This window comes from Oryzias latipes, chromosome 8 (genome assembly GCF_053564925.1).
Source record: "Oryzias latipes strain Hd-rR chromosome 8, Olatipes_Hd-rR_3.1".
NCBI classification, from domain to species: Eukaryota; Metazoa; Chordata; class Actinopteri; order Beloniformes; family Adrianichthyidae; genus Oryzias; species Oryzias latipes.
In genome coordinates, this window is record NC_136244.1 from 14,328,192 (window position 1) to 14,350,865 (window position 22,674).

A 22,674-nucleotide genomic window follows, 5' to 3' on the forward strand; every position below is an offset into this window, starting at 1 on the left:
AGCATGTTTGAAAATTTTTTTTTTTTTTTGGGAAACAACTTTTTTTTTTTGTTCTTAGAGTTTTAGAATGAAGTCACTGTGAGAACTGTTCTCCCACGCTCTCGTCGACTTACATGTCTTGATGGTAATCTAAACAAAGAAATGGGCCTTCTTGTTTCCACAAGTAAAGCTGTTTGACTGCATGGCAAGAGCAAAAAAGTGGTCAAACCTAGGGGATGTTTGCAATTGCAAAAGACACAAAGTGTCTGCTCAATCTACATTTAATCGTCACCCACGTCATCTGCTCAAAGGGAGCAAAACATCATGACAGTATGCATGGCAACAGTTGATGTAAAGTTAAGTTTTAAAACCATCCCTTTTTGTTGTTTGTTTTTTTCTAAGAAGCTATGAATCTTGATTTCCTCCTGTCTACAAACATCACAGCTTTTAACAAAACCGTGTGAAAGCTAATATAGGCCTGCATGCCAGACCTGTGGCCCACTGAATTCCTTATTGTGTTGTTAGGGACGTGTTGATGCAACACACTGGTAAACAAGCCCTACCTCACTTGATGTTCGAATGAAAAACGGTACCACAATTAGCACCCTTTTTTTAATCTAGAACCATATCCATTTTTATTGTAAATCAGGTTCTATTTTTGCATCATTGTTGTAGTGGATGTTTTCATTTTGAGGTGAGAAAAAGGAAAAATCAAATTAATATTTGGTGTGTGGGAGCACTGGTGTGGGGCTTGTGTGTTTGTCTGAAGAAGCCACAAACTCTAGATTAAAAAAAAACAGTCCTGTCACTTAGTTTTGGGGCCAATGAGGTCTTAAAATATGTCATTCAAAGAGCCATTAAGGTTTGCAGCGTGCTGTCATGTAATAATGCAACTTGTTATTTTGACATATCTACTCCAAAATATATACAGTAGTTAAAGAAAATTTCAATTTTTTTGCAACTGAATTGAACAGAATTAATCACACCAACGTGTTTTCTACTTGAAGACACTTTTTTTTCCAAAAATTTGCTCCTCGAGAGATTTTGGATTCAGTTTGCAAGAAATGTGTTGAATGTATTTGAATGAAAAATGGGACATATGTTTATATAGGAGCTCTGAAAATGTGTATTAAGATTTAAAACAAAGGACAATAAAGTTTTAATAAAATAGTTTTATTTTGCAACTTACTTTTGTAAACAATTTGGTTATAAAAGTATTACACGTGATGGGAAGCTTCACATTTTACAGAAACTGCTCATGTTTGTTTGTTAACTGCTAATTTAATTCATTTATAATTTGGATAGCCTTAAAATTGTTCATTTTGTTTGTGTTATATCTATGTTTCTACAGCTTCTCTTGAAAAAACTTTTCTGGAAAAATCTATTTAAGTCTGCCTGAAATCAAAAACCGTCCATAAAATAAACCAAAAACCGAGTAAAAACACCAAACCTAAAAGCGCTAACCCACAAAAGAGCGTTGTTCTTTGAATGTTTCCTTCTCCAACTTCAAAGAAGTGTTCTGGGAATCCATCTGTTCAACAGGTTTCCCAGCCACTCAGACCCAAATGTAACTCTGCATTTGGCCGTCAAAGGTCAGAGAGGACTGGTGAGGAGGACGTCTGTTCAGTTTCCTGGATGGATGGCAGAACGGGTCGGGTTATGTCAGCAGGAATAGCGCACAGTCTCATGAGGACTGGAGTCGGCCCCTCTATCACACAAAGAGCCTGATAGGAGCAGCGTGGAGAGAAGCTAAACATCACACAGATAATAAACTGGTGTTGAGTGCGATGAGGGAACAAGTGAGAAGGCCAGCCATCAGCTGAGGTGGAGAGAGGACCTCAGAAAAGCCAATGACGAGGTGGGGGTGGAAAAGGTGGTCTTGGCAGGATATTTTTAGTACTCTGGGTGGAGGAGGGCAGTATCTTTTCAAGGTTTTTTTCCAGAGGAGTATATTTAGAGGCGGGATGTGCAAAAAAAACTCAGAATAGGAGGGATGTGCACTGTACTCTGTCTGTCTGATGTAAGCGCCTGCAATAGGACCACACACATTCTTTTTATTCTGTGTCCGCCTTTCCCAGTCACTTGTTGAATCGCTCCATCATGTGCAAAGCACAGGAATATTTGAAGCTCTGTGTCCTGTAAACACACAACTCCCAAACAGACAGCGGCACTGACACTTGCCCCAGTTTTGAGGGAGCTTCTTTGCAGGGAACGCCCAGCAGACAGGTCTGATCGCTAAAAACAGTTCATGCCTAACAGTTTTTTAGCACATCAGCTTAACACCCCGCCATTCCAGACACCGCAAATCAGACAGCGATTTTCCAAGGACGAAAGCAGAGGGAGCCACAGCTGAAAAAGCCATGCTGATGATAATGAGAGAAATGAGAGAAAGACAGAGTGCTGTGGTCTCCATACGGCTTCTAAGGATAACAGCATGCAGGCTGGCTGTGGCAGGCAGAGACAGTGAGAGTAGCGCGAGTGCAGAGCCGCAGTGACGCCATTGTGGTTCCACGGCACTTCCTGTCTACTGCTGTGTTTGTGTGTCCTGTCTCCACGGCAACTGCCAATACATAAATACCAGAGAGGTAAGAGGGAAAAAAGAGGAGAAAAGGGAGAGTAGGAAAAAGAGAATAAGGACAGAGTTTTCAAAGTCAAGTGGATTCATTCAAAGCCTGTAGTCCTGCTCTATTGGGCAGAGTTTAGAAGCCCTGGTTCTTTTCTCAGTTAATGATGGAGTCGTGGACAAGTTTCCAGAGAAACGGTCCAGGGTGGATGAGGTTTTGAAAAGTTATGACCTCAAATGTCCCAGCTCACGGTCAGAGGTGGTTTAGGAACAAATGTATATTTAAAAAAAAGCTCAGGGGCAATTGGAAAAATGCCAAAGGGATCAAGCACGGGGTGGAGATGAGCATAATTGAAAGAGACGAATAGCTGGCAACTTGATTAGCAAAGCTGTCTAGCTGTCAGCCTTTTAAATCACCATCATTCCCCTAAGCAAAACATATACATTAGAAAATGAAGACCATGAACCAGCATGTTTGAAGAAATAAAAACCAAACTTTAGATCAAACTCTGAAAGGCCTCATGTCCAAACTAGCTGTAAAATTGCTGAAAACTGAATCCTGCCTGAAGAACGTTCCACAAGATCACAAAGCAAAACAGAGAACTTTTTTATGTGCTGTTCCTACTTCATAAAAAGTCAGGAGATTTCCACCATAGATCCTCTGCTAGGAGCAACAAAAAGCTATTAAACCATTTAATGGAAATTCATTTACAACTTATTTTAGTGTGCGGTTCACACATTGTATAACCTCAGGAACCGGCTGGATTTTCTCACGATCACTGCATCTAGCTATTAATACAGAAACTGCATGTGACACTTGTCAGGTTATGATACATAATACCTACAAAACCTACCAAGAAACTTTTATTTAACAAGTTATTTTTGGATTTATTGGCCTAAATCCTCAGAAACATGCAAGTTATGTGTTTTGTCCATTAGATTTATCATCAAACTTGATTTGTTCATGTTCTTAATCTGCCGCACTCAATCAGGAAAGTAGCAAGATGCTGATCAAAGTAAAGCAGACAGAACACCATTCTTTGGGCATCAATGCACAATACCTTTAATGTATATGGAAAAAAAAGATTAGAAAGCTCCACTGGTTCTTTAAAATGTTTGGAGTTCTTGTCAACCCTAAGTTTATAGAGAAAACCCATTTGTACTAAACCTTATTTTGATTTGAAATCTTTTCCCGTTCATGTATTAGATCATCAGGCAGTTCTGGAACAATGAACAATGAAAATATTAAGCAGTGAAAGAGAAGTCAGGAGAACAAAAATCAATATACAAGTAAAGAATAGACAGGAAATTGAGCATTTTTGAAACAAAAACAATGTTTGTGTTCTTATGGCTGTGCACGGAGGATTTCAAAGTACAGAAATCAAGTTCTTTTTATCTCCCATGTACTCATCAATCACATCAATCACAAAGATTTTATTGATAAAGAGGAAGATATAGTTTGTTCCTACAATTAAACTCGACATTCTGCATGCACTGAATGGCTGCCTAGATTTTTTTTTTAACTTTAGGACAAGCAGTAAAAAAGGGTGGACTGATAAAAAGGCGTCAAAACTCCATGTGCATCTTCCCTCGGGGAGCAACGCAAACTGCTGACATTCATGAGAATGTGCTCAAAGGCAACATGTCTGGTTAAACAAGGAAACCCTGATGCTTTTCAGACCAGCCATAACAGCTCGCAGCTCCTTTTCAATCGCCTGCAACTCTCTCTTAAACCTGTTTTCCACCATCAGCCACATAATTGAATGTGACTCACCACGACAACCAAATGGAAGATTATGCCTTTTTTCCAGAAAGTGAGGCCCAGCTAAGTGCTTGGCTACCGACTCATTGTTTAAAGATGGTCACTCGGCTGAACATCCCTTAGGAGTGGTTGAGACACTCACGTACAGAGCATTCATTGTGCAGAAACACATTTGCGCGGATGAAAGGTCTCCAGATAACAGATCAGACTGTACTATATGTGCATGCATTGAATGGAGCGGGCCTGTACTTTGACACCACAACAAAAGAACAACTCACGCAAGGGAAATACTGTAACCGTAAAGAAGATTCAACTCCGATAATAATCTTCAGACCTTCAAGTATGGCCTTGAGAAAAAAATAAAATAAAAAAAAGCGGCAAAGATCATTCACTTAACGCTGTTTTCCATCATCTTAAAGGCTGGTACGGAAAACCTCAGAACACTGTGAACTGCAGTTTTCTGTCAATAAACTGGAATGGGTGGAAATTTCAAATAAAGTTTTTTAATAGTTTGATTTGGTTCAGACTGAAAGTATTGGGTTGAGCTGAAAGCCAACACATCAGTTCTTGTGTTGAGTAGCACCTCCGTTTCATATTTGTTTGATCTCAGTCATAATGTTCTTGGAGTTGCGTTTGCCGGCTCTCATTACGGTGTTTCGCAGCAGTTTTCATCATTGGTGAGGTTTTAAAGTAAAGACAACCTCACTGCACATCAGCAGATATTACACAGAGATGGAGGGTTTACTAGATGAACTCAGAAACTTTGGAAGAAACCAATCAGTTAAGGAAGGATGCGTGTCTCTGCAGAGCTGTCGTAACCAAGTTCACACATACCACATACTGTCTAACAACTTGAAGTCTTCATTAAACTTTGGCTGCTAGGGAGCTGTAAATCCCCCGGAGAAGACAACATGGAAACGCAAGTCCACAAACAAAACATTATCCCATCAAACTATGTGTCGCAGTCATGTGTTTAACTGGCACAGTCATTTCACTCAGCTTGACTGTACGTTGCTAAGATACGCATATATGTGTGTGAGTGTGTGTGTGGGTCTGGAATGTGTGACGTCCGCTCTCACACAGAGGCGTGGTCGTCTGAGCAGGACTTTACCGCTCGCACGCACTCGCGCCCAGAGGCTTTGGGTGAAGAAGGGGAAGTTGTAATGCTTCTAATATTACACCGCCGTCCCTCCGCGGTGAAGCTGGGGGTGGTCTCGATAAGCACAGACCAGGCACTGCAACACGGCAAAGCTGTGTGGGACCTGAAGCACCACCTGACCAAAGCACTGTTGTGCTGATTGAAACAGCCTATAGCAGTGGTGTAGGCACTACAGTTAACAGGCCACAAGCTCCCTGCTCCGCTCCGTTCTGATGCATTCACTGGCAGACAACTACATAAGCATGAACGTCTTCATTTTCCTCGTCTGAGCTGGCATCTGGTTAAAAACTGAACGGCTGGAGTCATCTCCAACATTGCTCAACGTTTTTATTGCACCGCTAATGTGAATGTATGGGAAATGAAGGCAGGCCTACTCATGTCAACAGTCCTATCCAACTCAGATGCAAATTCCCATTGAAATACTGCCGCTCTGCAGAAACTACGTCTCAAGGCCTGTTCACACCGGGACGAATTTCGCCGGCGATTTTCGCCGACGTTTAACGCCTCGTGACTAAACAAAGGGCACCAATGAGAGTGTGCACACCGACGCGTAAAAACGCCACGCGTCAAAAAAAAAACGCCTCGGGTTCGTTTTTTTTTTTCGACGCGTCGCGTCGAAATCTACTCGACCAATGAGAATGGCGCTTTTGCTCACGTGTCTGGAGCTTCTGAAGTTACAGTAAAACACAACTTGGGGGCGCTCAAACACAAAACTGCCTTGCTGAGCACACATACCAGCGAAGAAGATAGACGCCAAGTAGCGTCTACACAGCCGCGAAGCAATAATGACGGACATTCTAAAACATCCCCGAACCAAGTACCAGTTGGAGCTACTGGTGCTTGAAATATTCATGTTTTCTTTGTTTGATTCTGACAAGCGTGTAAATACTTGCTCTCTTCTTCTGAGTGAAAAGCGACTTTAAGAAGCGTAAAGTTGCGCAGCGCCACCTTGTGTACAGGAGTATTTCTGTTTTACATTAAGCGCCATCTAATGTCAGGGAATGAAATTGCATGTTCACTCCACTCATCGTCAGCGAAAATCGCCTGGGTGTGAACACAAAAAACGTGGCGAAAAACGCTGGCGAATAACGCCTGGCGAATATTCGTCCCGGTGTGTACGGGCCTTACAAAAAGATAGTTTTTTTGCTATTGGCTAAAATCTGCATAATTGGAGTTAAGAGATCACATGAAATGGTTTTATCATAGGTCTAAAGATGATCTGAGTGTCTATAAAAAAAAAGTTACCAACTGAATTATTGAAATCTACGGTGATCAAGATCTGGATCTGGATCCTTCTGGTGCTCTAAAAATACCAAAACATCAAGTTTGGTTTGATTTCTAGAAATTAATATGTCATTACATCAAATTTGGGTTTGTTTACATTTCTGCACTCCTTTAATGATGAGGGCTCTCCGGAAATGGACCACAAAGTCAAGTAGAAAGAACAATCTTGTATTTCCAAAGAAAGACGGAGTTTGTCCTGCTTCCATTTAACTCGATGCTCTTCCTGCCTGTTATTGACTCAAACAGCCCTTGCTCATTTATTAGCAGCTGTGCAGCTAATTATTTCCCTGCCCCCTTTCCTGTGCTGTGCTGTGCGGCAGTGGTCTGGGCCGTGCTCAGCTCAGGGGAAGGAGAGGCAGGCCAGGAGGAGAAGGGGAGGGTTCCTGTTCTCTGACATCGTCATAAAGGAATCCCCTGCACTGGGCTCTGCCCGCCCACTCGCTACTCTCACCCTGTCTGGCTCCCAGACACACTTGCGTTCACACACACTCCTGTCTGCACAGCCGAAGGAGAAACAGGTCGACCAGAAAGAAAGAGTCACGAGACTGTGAAGTTCAACTTTGTAGCGTTGCGCTCAGGAGCAAAGTGAATTTGAGACCTGAAAGGAGTTAAAATTCTATAACTCAGGTAGGTGCAGCATGACATCTGTCTCATCTACAGGAAGGGTTGCTGACTTTTTACAGTTTTATGGCTTCACAGAAACTGGCCTTTTTTCTTTTTTTTTTTACCTTTTTTTGTCTGCTCTTCCATGGAGAAGCACTTGGAAGAAACTCCAACAACCTGTTGTTCAAGACATGCTTTAAAAGCGAGAGTAAAAATCTGCCTTCTTCTCAAATGTACTTTGAAGTTAGCACTGAAATACTGCGTCGTTGTGAGCTTTGTCACTGTGGACTAACTCCATTACAAAGGTCAGATGTAAATAGTTGCTTTGAATGTGATGGTTTATGGCTTACTTTCTGCTTGTGCGAGTGTGAGAGTTGTGTATGTGTCCTGTGACTGCAGATCGCCACAAATGTGTTAGTTGACTAACTGTGTCATTGTTTGGCTTTGCCTTCCAAACTGCCACTGTCTCCTTAAGTCACCTTTCTGTCTAAATGTCTTTACGTCACTCCGTCTGTGTGCCTCTCCGCAGGGAGTTGCTGCCTGTACAGTGCGAACAGAGGTCATAAAAAGTTCTAGTAAAGCACTCGAGAGGCGTAATAGAAGTGCTGAAGCGGCGCCGGAGCCGCTCAAACATTCCTCTCATTGTTCAGAGGCCCTGTAAGTGTGCAAGCTCCCAAACCTCCATGAAAGGAAGGGAATCCAGCAGCTACTGTATCTAACAAACAGCACTCCGCTGTACTTTTCTGCTTTCCCCTCTGGGGGTGGTGGTAATAACAAAGTTGAGAGGTGGATTCCTGTGAGGGAGGTTCACACAAGGCTGACTCTCCAAAAGAAGACGGGATAAGAATAAGTTAATTTGCTGCACAAGCAGGATCCGATGGTTTTTTTTCTCTCCCTGCAACACACTGTTTGGATAGCTTGATTAAAAAAGTACATGGAAAGAACGTTTCTGGTTTTTACAGTGAGGCTGCAAACAAAAAAAGGCCAAAGTGATGATAGAAAAAGAAAGCGGACAGAAAGCGTAAATCCAGCGGTCAAACTCTGCCTTTGGTGGGGTTGACTGGGTGGGTGTGCCCGACAGCGATTTGTACAAATGGGCCCAGGTTCAGGAAATGGTGGCGTAGTGGAATAAAAGTTTCTGCACCCATCTGTGAATGTGTGGTTCAGTGGCAGGAGTGCAGCTGTACACTAAGTACAGGGCTGCTGATGGTGAGGGTGTTTGGCTACGAATCAGGTTGTGGATAGGGTTACACACACTGTGCTACAGGAACTGGACCATAGAACTGGGATGGGCTCTTCATTGCTGAGGCTAGCTTCACAGCTCAAAGCAACTCAGGGTTCTCTTTTTTCTGTGATTAAAAAAAATCCTGTTTCTGGAAGTACTTTACATCCTTAAATTATTGCCCCACGTGTGGTTCAGTTGATTCCAAGCCAGCCTGTGATTGTCCGCCTTTAATTCAGGGAAACTGCTGCAGAGGAGGCCGGCTGTATACCCAGAGTTCTTGACTGAACGCCTGAATATCTGAATGTCACTGAATGTCACGGCCTGAGCAATAATTACGCCCTCACACGCAACATGAAACAAATGTCACTCACATGCGTGCACATACTGAGACAGACTCTGTCTGCTGGCAAGTGAGCAAAGGTGTGGCTGGGTGTGTGCGTCCACAAACATTCTCTAAAATATCTAAAGAGTACAATTTGGCTTTTTTGTTCATCATGTGATCAGAAGATCAAGAAAAATAGAAGCCCTCTGATATATTTTTGTGGTTACAGTTGCGTTGGCGTCTCTGCCTCAGGCTTAGTCAGAGTACCAACCAGGAATGTTTTGATTTTGTGAAAAAATATTCTGCCAGTGCTAAAAAAAGATTGTTTTTCTTCAATGATCCGGTCCGTTCAGCTAATTCTCCACATTTCAGGCCTTTTTGAACTCTCACATCACAAGTGGGTTTAATGGGAGTAATGGATACATCGACAATTACAAAAAGCAAACAAAGCCTATTTACACTCCAAGACGGGAATTCAGATGTTATTGTAACCTTTCAACTCCAGTGTTGACTTAACGTCTTGAACCATTTAGAATTCGACATTGATGAAGTTGTCATGGAAGCAAACTATCAAACTGCAAAGTACTGCAATACAGTGGAAAGGTACCCGAATGGCACATGCTTCCCATGATCCAGGGTTATTATTGAAATGCACAATATCAAGCCTTCCTGCTCAGTGCTGACTCTGAGTTCACAGCCTCAAGGTGCGAATCATGTCAGGCCACGTATTTGGACTATTCCTGGTTTATTAGACAATGAAATCCCAGCTCACGCACGTACCATGTTTGCCCAGCAGCAGACTGACATAACCCTGTTTGTTTATTGATAGAGAGCATATTGTGTGTGTGGAGAGCAAGATTTCACCTGGCCTGTGAGCATTATGTTAGTCCGTGTGCGCACACAAAGGTACAGAAAAAAGAGAAGACATGTGTTGAAACAACCAAGGGGCTGAGATTCAGCTGTCTCAACAGAGGCTTTTCCACTGAACCGTGCACCCAAGTGTAAACTGCACTGTCAGTTCTGAGCCCGCGTTGAAGGGTGGACAGATATTCTGAAGAAGCAGCCAGTGGCCACGTCTACACTTGGAGCTCCATGCGTCCTGTATATGAATAGAAGAACACACACATAGTGTAAACTATACACTCGAAAACCATCAAAGAACCCACACACCAGACCCCAAAGTCTATGAAAACAAAAAACATCTGACATTACCAGACTGCTGCGTCTAAGAACTCTCGGTACAAGTATTCCTACTCAACGCCCTCGTCGGGATGCAACAGACTGACACATATCTGAACCACCAGTGTGTTGAAAACTAGCTGATCACTTGATATAATGTAAGATAAATGGAAAAAAAATGGAAAATTGAACAAGTGAGCCTCCAGCAAGTGTTTGATTGCTGGACGCTGCATGTATACCATTATTAAAGGGGAAGGGAAAGAATGAGGTCATAGACACAAACGGCTGCGGGTTCGACAGGCAAACGCAAGGAGAAAAACCAATGGAAAAGATGAAAAAGCAGAGAAAATAACACGAGATGAGCCAGAGGCACATGAAAGGATGGTGGGATGGAGGGTTTTAGGTTGATGGAGGAGAGGAGTTAAAGGAGAGTTAACGTGATGTCTTTGATGGGTGCTGAGACCTGAAGTGACTCTCAGTACTTTATATCGTGTGCATGTGGAGAAGTACCAGCATGGAAAATACATTAAAGAAAATGACACAGGGAGATGTTTTGAACTGAAATGCAACTTTTTTTTAATGTTGTACTATTAAATACCTCCTGAGGGGGGGAAACAAAGGAGTGAAGGACCTTTTCTAAAAGTTACATCAATCTAAAGAGGCATTTTTTTTTGTTTCCTGCTAAACAATTAAAAAAAAAGACAACCTTTGAAGTATTTTGAGGAAGGAGGCAAGGGTTTTAGTTTATCTCCAAGTCATACCGACATTAATGAGTTTGTAGAACTTTGTAATCCTGTTGATCGGATCAATGGGGCTAAGAAAAAAAATTGGAAAATATCTGCTCATGAGCTGTCGTTTGAAGGTTTTCCACAAGTTTGCTGATCTGGGTACAAAATTTCTATTCTGCAGCGGCAAATCTGTGAAAAGCACCATCACGATTAGTGTGCGAGCACATGCTGTTGCATTGCTCCAAAATGTCCACTTTGATTACATGAGTGCTGCTATATTTTTAGGACTAGAGCTATCTAACAGTGTAATATTGAAACATACGTTGAGCACAAGTTCATATAAACGGGCTTAAATTGAAAAACAATTTACAGACGACCACAAATCAAGGGAGTAAATCACACCAGGGAACATCTAACAAGGAGGACTTTTAGCTTTTCAGGAAAAAATATGAAGAAATTGTCATTTTTACAGAGAGATGTCGTTTGCACAACTTGATAAGATTTGGCTGCAGCTTAATGCCAAGAACCAAAACTTTCCAAAGCCTTTTTTTTTTTTTACACAAAAGTCCTAGAGAAAAGGACTGAGCAGAAAAGGGCAAATGTTCTTAAAGGGAGTGCCACTTCGTGCTGGCCCAATTCTCCATTCTGTCATTGAAAAGTTATTTTTATAAGAGGCCACAGGAAGTCTGTGAGTGGACAAAACCCACGTATTTACAAACCCGGAGGACTGTGTCCCAGGAACATGCAGCAAAGCAGAACACCTTGATAGCAGACAAGGTTTTAAAATCTAGGGATGAGAGTCACTAGTTTTACCAAGGAGGTCAATTATTGTGTTTATCATGAGTGTTTGTGCATGCTTTGAAGACTTCCTCTCGCCCCTAAACCCCACCATTTGAGTCTGTCGGCCAGGGGAATTCCTGGCAGAGTGATTTTTGAGACTACAGGACTGAATCACATTGCCAGGGATTTCCAATGGCTGCCATGAATAAAACAGCCAACCTTCTCACGCACACATTCGCTACTTTGCTAAGTCATACAGAGACACACCTTTCCCATTTGCATATTTACACACAAACACACCCTATTCTCTTTGTGTCACCAACCGATGCACATTCTAGCCTGGCTGTGCGGCAGCAGGACTTAGCCCACATGTGAACAGTGAGTGTATGCCATGTTCACAGTGGTTAAGTTCTGCCGCCACAGGGCTGCAGCCAGCATGGGGGAGAGGAAAGGTCAGGGAAGGGCTATGCAGCAACAAATCCAGGGATCCTCGCATCCCCAGAACTCCCAAATGATCAAACTCTCAAAAAAAAGTTATTCTCTCAAATTGCTTCTATAATGAATAGAAAACATTCAAATGTGTCCCTTTTTTTTAATAATAGTATAAATAAATGGAAAAGTTGTGAATAAACTTTACATTTTATTTTTTACAAACAGTTGCTATGACTAATAGAATAAATTAAAATATTTAACTGTGCTACTCATTTTTCAAAAGGGGAAATGGCCATATGTTGATAATGAAGAGGCAAAAGTGAGCCGCCTCTCTCAGATTTTCTAAACTTAGTCGCACACTTTGTCATTTCTAAATTAACAGCACGTGTTTGAGGGCTGAGTGTGTGTGTGTGCGTGTGATTCACTAAAAGACTCACCGCAGTGCTGCAGTACAGTGGTATGGGGGGATTTATAGGAAAAGGTGTCACAGTCTTTAGGTTTTGGAGGAAAATTATTATTGAATTAGCAGCATGTCTGGAATCATGTGTCTTTGGTGGATCTGTGAAATGTCAGCCGCATCATTACAGGAGTAGAACGTCCCTGTTTGTTGGTTGTTGGTTTTTTTTGTGGAGCTGCCAGCCAGTTCTACTCACAACACGTGTGTGTTTGGTGTGTTTACGCTTCCACCTGTTCATTTCTGCCTGTGTGTCCGTGTGTGTGCGCGCGCTTGAGTTGGTGTGTGTGTCACCTCTGCCCCCTCCTCACCTCCTGCTGGGTCAGTCTCCTGTGCCTGCTGTGCTGATAATCAGTGTGTGACGTCGGCTGGCTCAGTTCAGCAGGAACAGGGGACTGTTCTCATCTCCTTACAGATCCACTTTTTACAACAGCAGAAAATAATGTATAGGTAGCATTTAAGTGACATGCTATTATTTGTATATGTGATCTTTTATTACACACACGGTCAGCTAGTTTGTATAGTGACAAAAATGACAAATTTTGATTTGTTTGATCTGCAAAATTGCATTTTGTGTTTTTCTTGAAGTTCTATATTTGTTGCTCCTTAAAGTATGTATTTATGTCATGAAAAATGAAAATAAACATATCATTTTGTTTTATTTCTGTCTACTTTCAACCCCTGTGGCTTTGTGTAAATAAAATACATTAATAAATATTCTTTTTTCACATCAGAATGTGTTGTATTTTTGCCTATCATTTGAAGAAATTCATGTTTTACTTTAATTTTTCTTAAAGTCAAGGATGTCACTGTAAAAACAGAATCTTTAGGATGCCAAAAAAAATCCTTATTTTTTATCCCACAAGAAAAACAGTTTTCTCAAGAAATTTGTTTCAATATCAAAATAATTTAAGTTTAAGAAAACAGATTTTAGTGACTAAATGTTTTTTCTCAAAATAAGAAATATTATCTCTTACCCAACTGGCACTTTTTTTCTATCAAACAAAAATCTGCAAACGGGGTAAGAATTTTTGACTTATTCCTAAGCGGCCTGTTTTTGCAGTAAGGAAAGCTGACTGAGGCAGAAAACAAGCAACCTGCTGATGTAAGAGCGGCTGCAGGTGGCTGTTAGGGCACATCGGCCATTCAGATAGCCTCATTCAAAGGAGCTTGTTACTCAACATGAACCTTTTACTTTCTAATAAAACAGCACATTCTGGCACTCTTCCAGCGCGTCTGAATGGCTGAATGTCTTTGTGAGCCACAAAGTTCAAAGGTGCAAACGTTAACAAACGTTGAGACCAAATCTGTAGAGATCAAGTTTCCTCTAGTACAAAAGCAGAACATTGACAAAAGCTGAAAATTGTGAAAAAGATGAAATCTCCACACAAAAAACATACATTTATGGTTCATCTCTCAGTGCTGCCCTTTTTCACGCATTACAATATTTAGGTAAAGCAGCTTTTCAAAGTTGCATGTGTGGAGCTGTCTCCCATAAATTTGTTTTAATAATATAGCACCTAAACTCCATCTGGCACTGCAAGCAAATACATAGTTATTAGTAAAAATTAAATATTTAAAAGGTTGTATTTTTTCAGGGCTTTGTGTAAAACACTCTCTGATCAAATTTTGTCTTCTAAATAGTCACTTATTTCTTTGTGAATTTATCAGAAAGGGGGAAAATTAAACAAATCATTAAATCTATGTATTTGATAATAAAAATTAAAATAAATAATTATTATGCTTGTACTATATTGTTTTATATCCTCAGTCTAATTTTTTTTTATTTTTTTTTTACCTGGGATGCTATGCCTGTCTTCAAAAATAACCTTTTTTTTTCTCTTTCAGTTTTTGTTACATTTACTTTTGACCATTTTTGAAAATTATTTTTAAGCAACTCATAAATTTTGCTACATATAACAGAAATTTAAATAGAAACCAACCATCAATATCGTAAAACAGTGAAACAATCTTAAATATTGTGTCGGAGAAGATTTTTGTATACGTGCTGGTACATATGTTTTATTTATATAGGAAGAAAAAACTTTTAAAGCATTTTTTTTATGAAAGCCAAGTTCAGCTCAATTTCGTAAACATATTTGAATATACAATTTTTCATATTTTCAATATTTGTTTGTATTTTAGTTTTATAGTCTTTATTACGCCAATATATGCATTTAATATGATAAATGGAGAGGACTTGCATTTGTAAACCTTCCACAAATAACATTTTGGATTGATTATTAATTTTCTATACTATTTTTCTTGTAAAACTATGATATTTCCTATAATGTTCCATTACTTTTTATCGCTTAGGAGATGCATAAACCTTACAAAATGACATATGATGCGTGCAAAACAAACTAATTCATCACCTCTGAAGTTATGAGTCATTTCAATTTAAAATGATCAGGAATCTTTTGTTTCTTGTTTATTTGGTGTCATCTTCTGCACAAATTACACTCATATGTTACAGAACAGCCCACTGAATTTTTCGGCTTTGCAAATTTCGACGAAAAATCGAAACCTAGGCAGATTCCATCCGGATGTGTGCCTTTGTAGAGGGGTTACTATAGCGACAGAGACGCAAGTCCGTCATCAGCCTCAGCCAGCTGCGTCAGAGGAGGAGATGGCGGTTCCTGTTTCTGAGAAAGCAGCGCGAGGTGTGGAGCTCGGCCGCCTTTTAGCCTACTTCTCTCCATTAACCGCAGCCCTCCTATACATTTATTGCGCCATTGTTTGCCGCGTATAACACAGTGTTTATCTTTCCGTGGCAGCCGCGCCGCTCCTCGCTCTGCAAATCCTGCCTCTTTACGCCCACGCGCTCCACTCCTTCACCTGTCGCTGCCTACCTGCGCCACGGTTACAGTTGCCATGGCTACACAACAGGTAAACAAGGGTGGAGATAAGGCGGGGTGATGGGACGGGCTCTCCTTTATAGCAGCGATTAGTTACGAAGCGAAAAAACAAACAAAGATGCAACATTTAAAGGAAAAGAAAAGAAACTGTACGTAAATGGGGAAAAGATTGCAGTTCGAGTATTCTGTCAATTTTCTTTATACGTTGTTATAATGTATATTTGTGCCATTAAGACAGGAACATAAAACTGTGATTGAATGTTTACATTGTTGTGAAAAAACATTTCCCGGTATGGCCCTTCTCAGCCACCGTAGAACTATGTAAAACAGACCCACACAAATGAAACTTTATGGGTAATGGTCAGAAATATTGATGCAGCTACAAATTACTTAATATACTTCATGGGTCATTCCAGAAGTGGAGGACATTTAACGTCCCACTGTCATTTTTCAAATACACCACATAAGTCAAAACTAAAACATGTCGGTTTTGAACACATTTACTTCACAAGAGACCAAATCTGCAAAAACTAAGCAAAAAGAGTGCTTGAAAATATTTTTAAAGACCAAATAAGTATGGAATATCCCCTAAAATGCGATTATTCCCTTGTCCCACCTCCCTAATGTCCTAATTAATTCATAAATAAAAGTTCAAATTAAATCACAATGCCATTTTTTGTATCATTTTGATCATTGTGTATCATTAATGTCTCTTGTAACTGTGGGAACATTTTCTTTAATAAGCAAAATATGTCCAATAATTATTATCAATGGAACGTGTGTCCCAAAACATGCACCCACCCGTTGCCATAACCTTTTAGCGCGGTAGCAAAAGAATCTAGCAGAGAAACATATGATATGCTGGACATGACATCATCAAACAGTTTTCCAAAACAACATGTGGAGCAAAAGAATCCCCTCTTTTCTATTTTTTATGTTATAGTTAGCCAAAATCGAATGTCTGACCCTACCCTGTGGTGCATATATTTAGTGTAAGACAATTGTTTATTCAATTATTTATTCTTATGTACATAAGTCCGTTTGTCCTCTTGGTTTTCAGTAACAGCAGTCTAAACAGTTAGTGTTTGTTACAGATTTGAAACCCTGTACCTGAAAAAATTGGTAACTTAATTCTGTAATCATTAAAGATATAATGTATTCTACAATTGATCTGTAAGTTGAGCTAATCAAGGGTTTGATGGTTTATTACCTATTATTGATAAATATGTAGCAGAAAATCATGAATTTTTGGAGCCCAAATGTCCTTCAATTCTAAAATGACCTTAATGAATTTAAAGTTTGGGGGGAAATTAGCTTTGGAACGACTGTCTACAATGGAAACCAACGTAATTATGTAATATGCAGAGATCCATCTGCTGTGTGGTTCTCTTCGTCCACTTCCCTCAGATCTGCCCCACCCTGCAGCTGTGCAGCCGGTCAGCGCTCCCCACCTCCTCCCAGTCCTGGGTTCTCACCATAAAAAGCTGCCAATCTGGCTGGGGGAAGACATAATTGCCATTATGACTGCTGCAGGCCAGCACATCACAGAGAGCGCTGCTTGTTCTACGGAGGAGGGGAGGAGTGGGGGACACTGTCTGCACTGTGCAGGCGCCACTCAATATTATCGTAGCGTGACTTCAGCTCATTCACATACAAACACACAGGGTGCCGTTTTCATCCCACTCCGTCTTTCTGTAATCTTTCAGTCATGCATGAAGCAAACATCGATTTTCTATAGGGCTAAAAAAAAAAAAATCAACAAAACTACAACGTAAAGACAAATCATTGTCACTGTTGAGCTCTGAGTAAACATGCAATTGTGCAGCACGGCCACCAGCAGGTACGGATGGAGGAATTAGGGTTTGTAGTAGCACAAACAGCCATCTCTTCAAAGTGTGTGCATTTGGGAAGCAGAGAGCTTTCCACAACCCAAAACATTTTAAAGCAGAAAGAGAAATGATCAAAACTGCCCTGACGTCACCGATTAAAAAGGCTTAAATAATTCAAGACGTATACAAATAGGTATAAACTGTGACAAATATCCATTCTGACTTTGCTGCAAAGAGAAATGTGTGTCATCATTGATGGATTACTCGGTAGACTGTGTTGCGTGTCAAAGGAACAAGATGAAACTCCTACCTACGCATCTTGCCCTCTAGTTGGGCTTTTGAGAACTTTGCATTTGAGCAAGCACTAACCACATGCAAAAAGCTGTCATGCTCCCGCGTGCCCCTCCTAAAAACAGCTAGGACGATGTCAGAAAGTTCATTAGGCTGGTCTAAGGGGATCCACCCACTAACTCTGGACTTAAAGTTTCACATTTGGTGGGAAAAAAAGTGACTTCAGCAGCATTTTCATCATATATATGGATGTCCCCCCACCTCCCCTTTGTCCTCTTTAAACCCCCCAAAAATGTCCAGTGTCTCACATTTATGTAAATTTCATGTATTATATTTTCTTGTTACGCATGAAAACTTTTAATCTGGACAAAAACAATCTTCCATTAAAGACATGCATCTCAACTTTTTTTCTACTTGACTGTGCAGACGGTGTTTTTTAACGATCTACTCCGTGTTTGCAACACATTCATGACTGTTCCTCTTTATGAATGTGAGGTTACGCCAAAGAAAAATGACAAAAGAACACTTTGAAAGAAAGAAAAAAGCCACAGCAACTCATGCAGGCTGTTTTAACAGGAGGTGCAGTTGTAATTTAAAGCAAATTAAAGTGTTTCTACAAATATTTTAAAGAAACATGATCTTTACATTGGGACATTTGATTATTACGAAACTCAAGACACGCAGTGATGAAATGAACTTTTCTGCTGTCTGAGGTACCACCAAATAAAAAAAATACAATAAAGGAAAAGCATTTAAGAAGCTGATATGTTTTTTTTAAAGGAAAAGAAAGTACTTTAATTTTTTAAAACAGCAGAAATCACAATTATGACAGTTTTGGGGCAAAGAATTGTGATACAACAATTCTGACACTTCTTTTTAAATCATTTTTTAAACAGGATTGCAAGGTCCTTAAAATTTTTTTTTTTTTAAATCTTAGAATTAATCTCAGTTAAACACTTTTCACTAACTTTTTGCTTAATAGCATTTTTATTTACCTATACAGCTATACAAATATACCTAAAGACATGCCACATGTAACTCGAAATTCTTCCTAAAAAATATATGAAAATAAAAGGTGATGCTTGCATCTACTAAAGACGTGAAATCAAATGTCGGGATCAACACCAAAAAGAATTTCAGACTGTGACAAAAGTTTCACAGTTTCTTAACTTACAGGGAAACCAGCAAATTGAAAATAATGAGAAAAGGGTTACCTAAATATTTATAAATACACAGAATAAATGTCATACCAAATGTTGAGTGCAAAGCAGTGTTGAAGAGGCTTTCAACATCTTTTCAAGGCCCAAAGTGTAACTTTTTTTTAATGAAAAAGGGGATTTAAATGCATAAATTAAATTGGGAGGGAAGGAAAACTTGAAAGAAAACCACCATTAATCTGCTTTCTTTTCAGCAGTCAGCTTCTTGAAGTGAAGAGCGAAGGTCTCGGCCACAATCAGAGGAAAAACCAAAGAGGCATCTGCGTACACCTGTGGAGCCAAACGAGTGCTGTGAGAATCTAAAAAACTCATTTATGGTCTGTGCGACAGACGAACAGGGCAAATGGCACCACCTTGTGGCCAAAATAGGAATCACAGGTAAAACGAAAATTATTAAAAATACGAGTATAAAACTCTTAAATGATGGTTTAAATAAACCAAACTTTCAACATGTCATGGTTGAAAATGCAAAAATAAACAAACCACATAGATGTTAAGCCTTGAGCACCAGACCAGAAACCCTTATCAAGAAGAGTTTAACTAAAGTCATTTAAGGTGGAGAGGAAATCAAGTTAAAAAAAACTAAATTCTTAAAAGGATTTTACTGTAATGACTACTCAATAAAGAGCATCTTAGTCTTAAAAATCATTGTGTGAGGAATTCTTTGATCGCACCTTTACAGGCGTGGCATCCGCTCTGATCTTTCCCCACGATATGGCTTCATCAGGTCGAGCCCCAGAGTCAGAGCCATCAAACTCCTGGCCTGTGTTCACGTAAACCGCATAGTCTGCTCCATTCCTCTACAGTGGATCCACAAAAAGAGAACGCGTCAAGAGAGGGGAAAATAAAACAGCTGTGTCTGTCTATCTATCTCTATCTCTATCTCTATCTCTATCTCTATCTCTATCTCTATATAGAGAGATAGAGAGATAGAGAGATAGAGAGATAGAGAGATAGAGAGATAGAGAGATAGAGAGATAGAGAGATAGATAGATAGATAGATAGATAGATAGATAGATAGATAGATAGATAGATAGATAGATAGATAGATAGATAGATAGATACACATGTTTTTGTGCTTCATAAAAGGAGGTCAGAAAAAGAAAACTAAATTAGCACTCTATTTAGTCAAAGAAAGTGCATCTAAAATTAAAAACTACATTAATTTCTGAATAAAATGACTGTTTTCTTTCTAAGCACATTTACATCCCATGCTGTTAGAAATGGCGTAAAAGCTTTGCAGTATTTTTAAAGGACACAATAAAACTATATATAGCAGTTAACAAAAATTGAAACCACTGCTCTTTTAATATGTGTTGAAAGCAACATTTGACATAAAAAAGTGTAATTTCAGAGAAATTCCCCTTAAATTTCCCCCTGCACAAAGGTTATTTTCTGTGCTAAGTGCCACGTAAATGAGAAAAAGGGAAAACTAACGAACTAGGTCAATTACCATAAGGTTAGCATTGGCTATATGATGCTTCACCAGCCCTCCTCCCAGGATGATCATTCCGGTCTTCTTGGCAAAAACTGCCAGACCGTTCAGTCTGCGAATATCTGCAACAAACACCACATTCATGAGACGACTTAGCCCTAACTTTACTATAGAAAAGGGATTTTTGCTTTCACCTTCTACAATGTCCAAAACCAGGCCAGGATTTTTAAATGAGTGAAAGTAAATCATGTCACCCAGAGAGCCATCGGTGAGAGCAGGACTGAACACGGGGATGTTATTCTGAAACAACACGGCACAAAAAATTCAGTTGAGCAAATAAAATGAGGACAAATTCTACTTAAAAAAAGCTAAGAAATGACAACACATTCAATCATTTCAGTTACCGACTGCTATTTTGCTAACCTTATAGGCCCAGTAGTACACAGAGTCAGTATTATTGATCTCTTTGCCCAATCGATGGATCATTTTGGAGGGAGTCCAACGCACACCCTAGTGGGAGAAATGGAATGAATTTGCAGTTGCAAATCTTTTTAAAAAGTGACTGTTAAAGCATCACTGCTGTTTCAGACGTTGGTAATTGATCAGAAAAAAAACCTTACCTCTGTGTTCTGCTCCAGCAGCATCTGGTCCAGAATGGGCATCAGCCAGTCTTCAAATTTACAGTAGTTATCATTGGGAACCAGCAGATTCCCAATCCTATAGTCATGGCAGACAGAAGGAGAAGGAGTTCAGAGAAGGAGTGATGTTTTTGTATCTTAACTGATGTGTTCCTGATGAAGCTGCTGTGAGGCGCGATTGCAGCTTAAATATGACTATAGATACTGAATGCAAACTCACAGTCAACAATAAAAATAGTTCCAAAAATAACAGATTTATCTAGAAAATTTAGTGTGACAACAGCACCCAAAGGAGCAGCTGTTGATGAGCTGTGTGGAGTAAATGCCAGTCAAAATGCCCATCCCTCATTTTTGTCATTTTAAATCCAACAAGTGATGTCAGAAATTAGCATATTAAATCTACAATAACAACCTGTTGATTCCTTTCAGCCGGAGTTCCTTCCCAGACAAACTAAAATCTCCTAAATAGGTGTGAGCCAGACATTTAATCAAGTCCTCTTCAATTCCTCCAGCTGTGGTTACAATCGCATCCACCTAAAACAAAGTAAGAGAATGTAAGAAACGGCTCTGTCTGTTAGCGTTGACAGTTTCGGACAAGCATGACAACCAACTGTACCATTTTGTGCTCTACGAGGTACCGGATGCTTTCTCTCACTCCAGAGCTGATCAGATTGGAGGTGTAACCCAGAAAGATAGTGCAGCCCGAGTGTTGCTTTAACTCATCTCCATCGTCTGCTTCCATTGGCTCGAGGCGTTTCTCAATCTGTAAGGTGTTAAGTAGTTCATAATAGCCACTGGGACATACATTTAATCAAAATAATCCCACAAAAGCAATGCCAAATAAATATAATCTAAAGTCTGACGTGAAGTACAATCAGTAGATAAGGTAGAAAAAAATACTGAACATTTTAAATTTATATTTAAGGAAGATGCAAACAAACTTTTCTGGAGATAAGGAATGGCACAGCTGTGTACAGGGAATTATTCTCTATTCGGCTCACATACCATGTTGTTGATCTGTTGAATGGCCAAACTTAGGCTGCTGGCCTGAAAGCCTGTGGTGAGGTAGGACTTCAGCACCGCCTGCAGATCGACTCCGTGGTTGAAGTCATAGCCTCGGATTTTTGGCATGTCGTCAGGGAGGTCATCGCTGGGCTTCAAGACAGCCTCCATGGCTACAGAGGGGGCGTGGTCTGACATTGTTCCTGCAACCAAAAAAATCCACAACAATAAAAAAAACTGTCATTGTGTTTCTGAGTTGGATTATTTAAAACAAAAAACAAGGGGGGTGGGGGGTCACTTTAGAAACTAAAGTACATTTTCCTCCAAGCACATTTTTACAAGAACAAAACTTGATGCACTATAATTCATTTTAATTTAACACATTTTAATTAATATAAAGTTGACAAAAAAGCCATTAAGCTGAAAAACACATTTACTAATAGCATTGCTTTTTTTAAAATCATAATATTAACTATCTGAATATATAGCAAAACAAAAACCAGAACAATTTGGATCATAAACACAGATGAGAAACACAGATGCTAACTAAAAGAGTCTTCTAAACAAGGTGAAAATGAAAACAGATACATGAAAACTTTAAAACATACCTGTTATCAAAGAGAGACTAAGTTATAATGGGATTAGGGGCCAGGTGACGGCAAATGCGCAGATGGAACATAGCCAGTAACCATCGCATGGGCTACATGTAGCATGAAGCTAGCTAGCTACGGAAAGCGTGAAGGTACAAACAATGCCAACCGCACAAACTTTTTTCCTTTTAAAAGCAAACCTTCACTCTCCCGGTTTTTTTTTTTCCATCATCTTTGTCATTGCTTTTAAAAAAATAAAAAAGTACATGCTTGTGTTTAAAAGTTTTATTTGACTATTACGCTATCAATTGCTATTCTAAATAATGCTTTAATTTGAACATTAA

General features: G+C 39.8%; 1 protein-coding gene, 1 long non-coding RNA gene and 3 other non-coding genes across 5 annotated transcripts; 4 read left to right on the forward strand and 1 right to left on the reverse strand.

The window, feature by feature from the left end:
- The first annotated feature begins 11,694 nt into the window (after positions 1-11,694).
- On the forward strand, positions 11,695-11,791 carry mir23a-1 (microRNA mir-23a-1). Its single transcript, NR_107126.1, has one exon. It is a non-coding gene; the product is annotated as a microRNA mir-23a-1 (primary transcript).
- A 124-nt stretch (positions 11,792-11,915) lies between these two features.
- mir27c (microRNA mir-27c) lies at positions 11,916-12,022 on the forward strand. The gene has a single exon (NR_107125.1). It is a non-coding gene; the product is annotated as a microRNA mir-27c (primary transcript).
- A 763-nt stretch (positions 12,023-12,785) lies between these two features.
- mir24a-2 (microRNA mir-24a-2) lies at positions 12,786-12,874 on the forward strand. The gene has a single exon (NR_107124.1). It is a non-coding gene; the product is annotated as a microRNA mir-24a-2 (primary transcript).
- A 2,129-nt stretch (positions 12,875-15,003) lies between these two features.
- Positions 15,004-15,445, forward strand: LOC110015485 (uncharacterized). Its single transcript, XR_002290693.2, has 2 exons — positions 15,004-15,133; positions 15,248-15,445. It is a non-coding gene; the product is annotated as an uncharacterized LOC110015485 (long non-coding RNA).
- A 2,771-nt stretch (positions 15,446-18,216) lies between these two features.
- Positions 18,217-22,496, reverse strand: dhps (deoxyhypusine synthase). Its single transcript, XM_004071493.5, has 10 exons — positions 22,349-22,496; positions 21,744-21,943; positions 21,355-21,501; positions 21,151-21,272; positions 20,721-20,817; positions 20,524-20,610; positions 20,295-20,400; positions 20,119-20,222; positions 19,340-19,465; positions 18,217-18,935 (listed from the first exon to the last, which is right to left on the reverse strand). The coding sequence occupies exons 2-10, from the start codon at positions 21,936-21,938 to the stop codon at positions 18,840-18,842; spliced, it is 1,080 nt and encodes a 359-aa protein (XP_004071541.1). The 5' UTR covers positions 21,939-21,943; positions 22,349-22,496; the 3' UTR covers positions 18,217-18,839.
- Between the last annotated feature and the right edge of the window lie 178 nt (positions 22,497-22,674).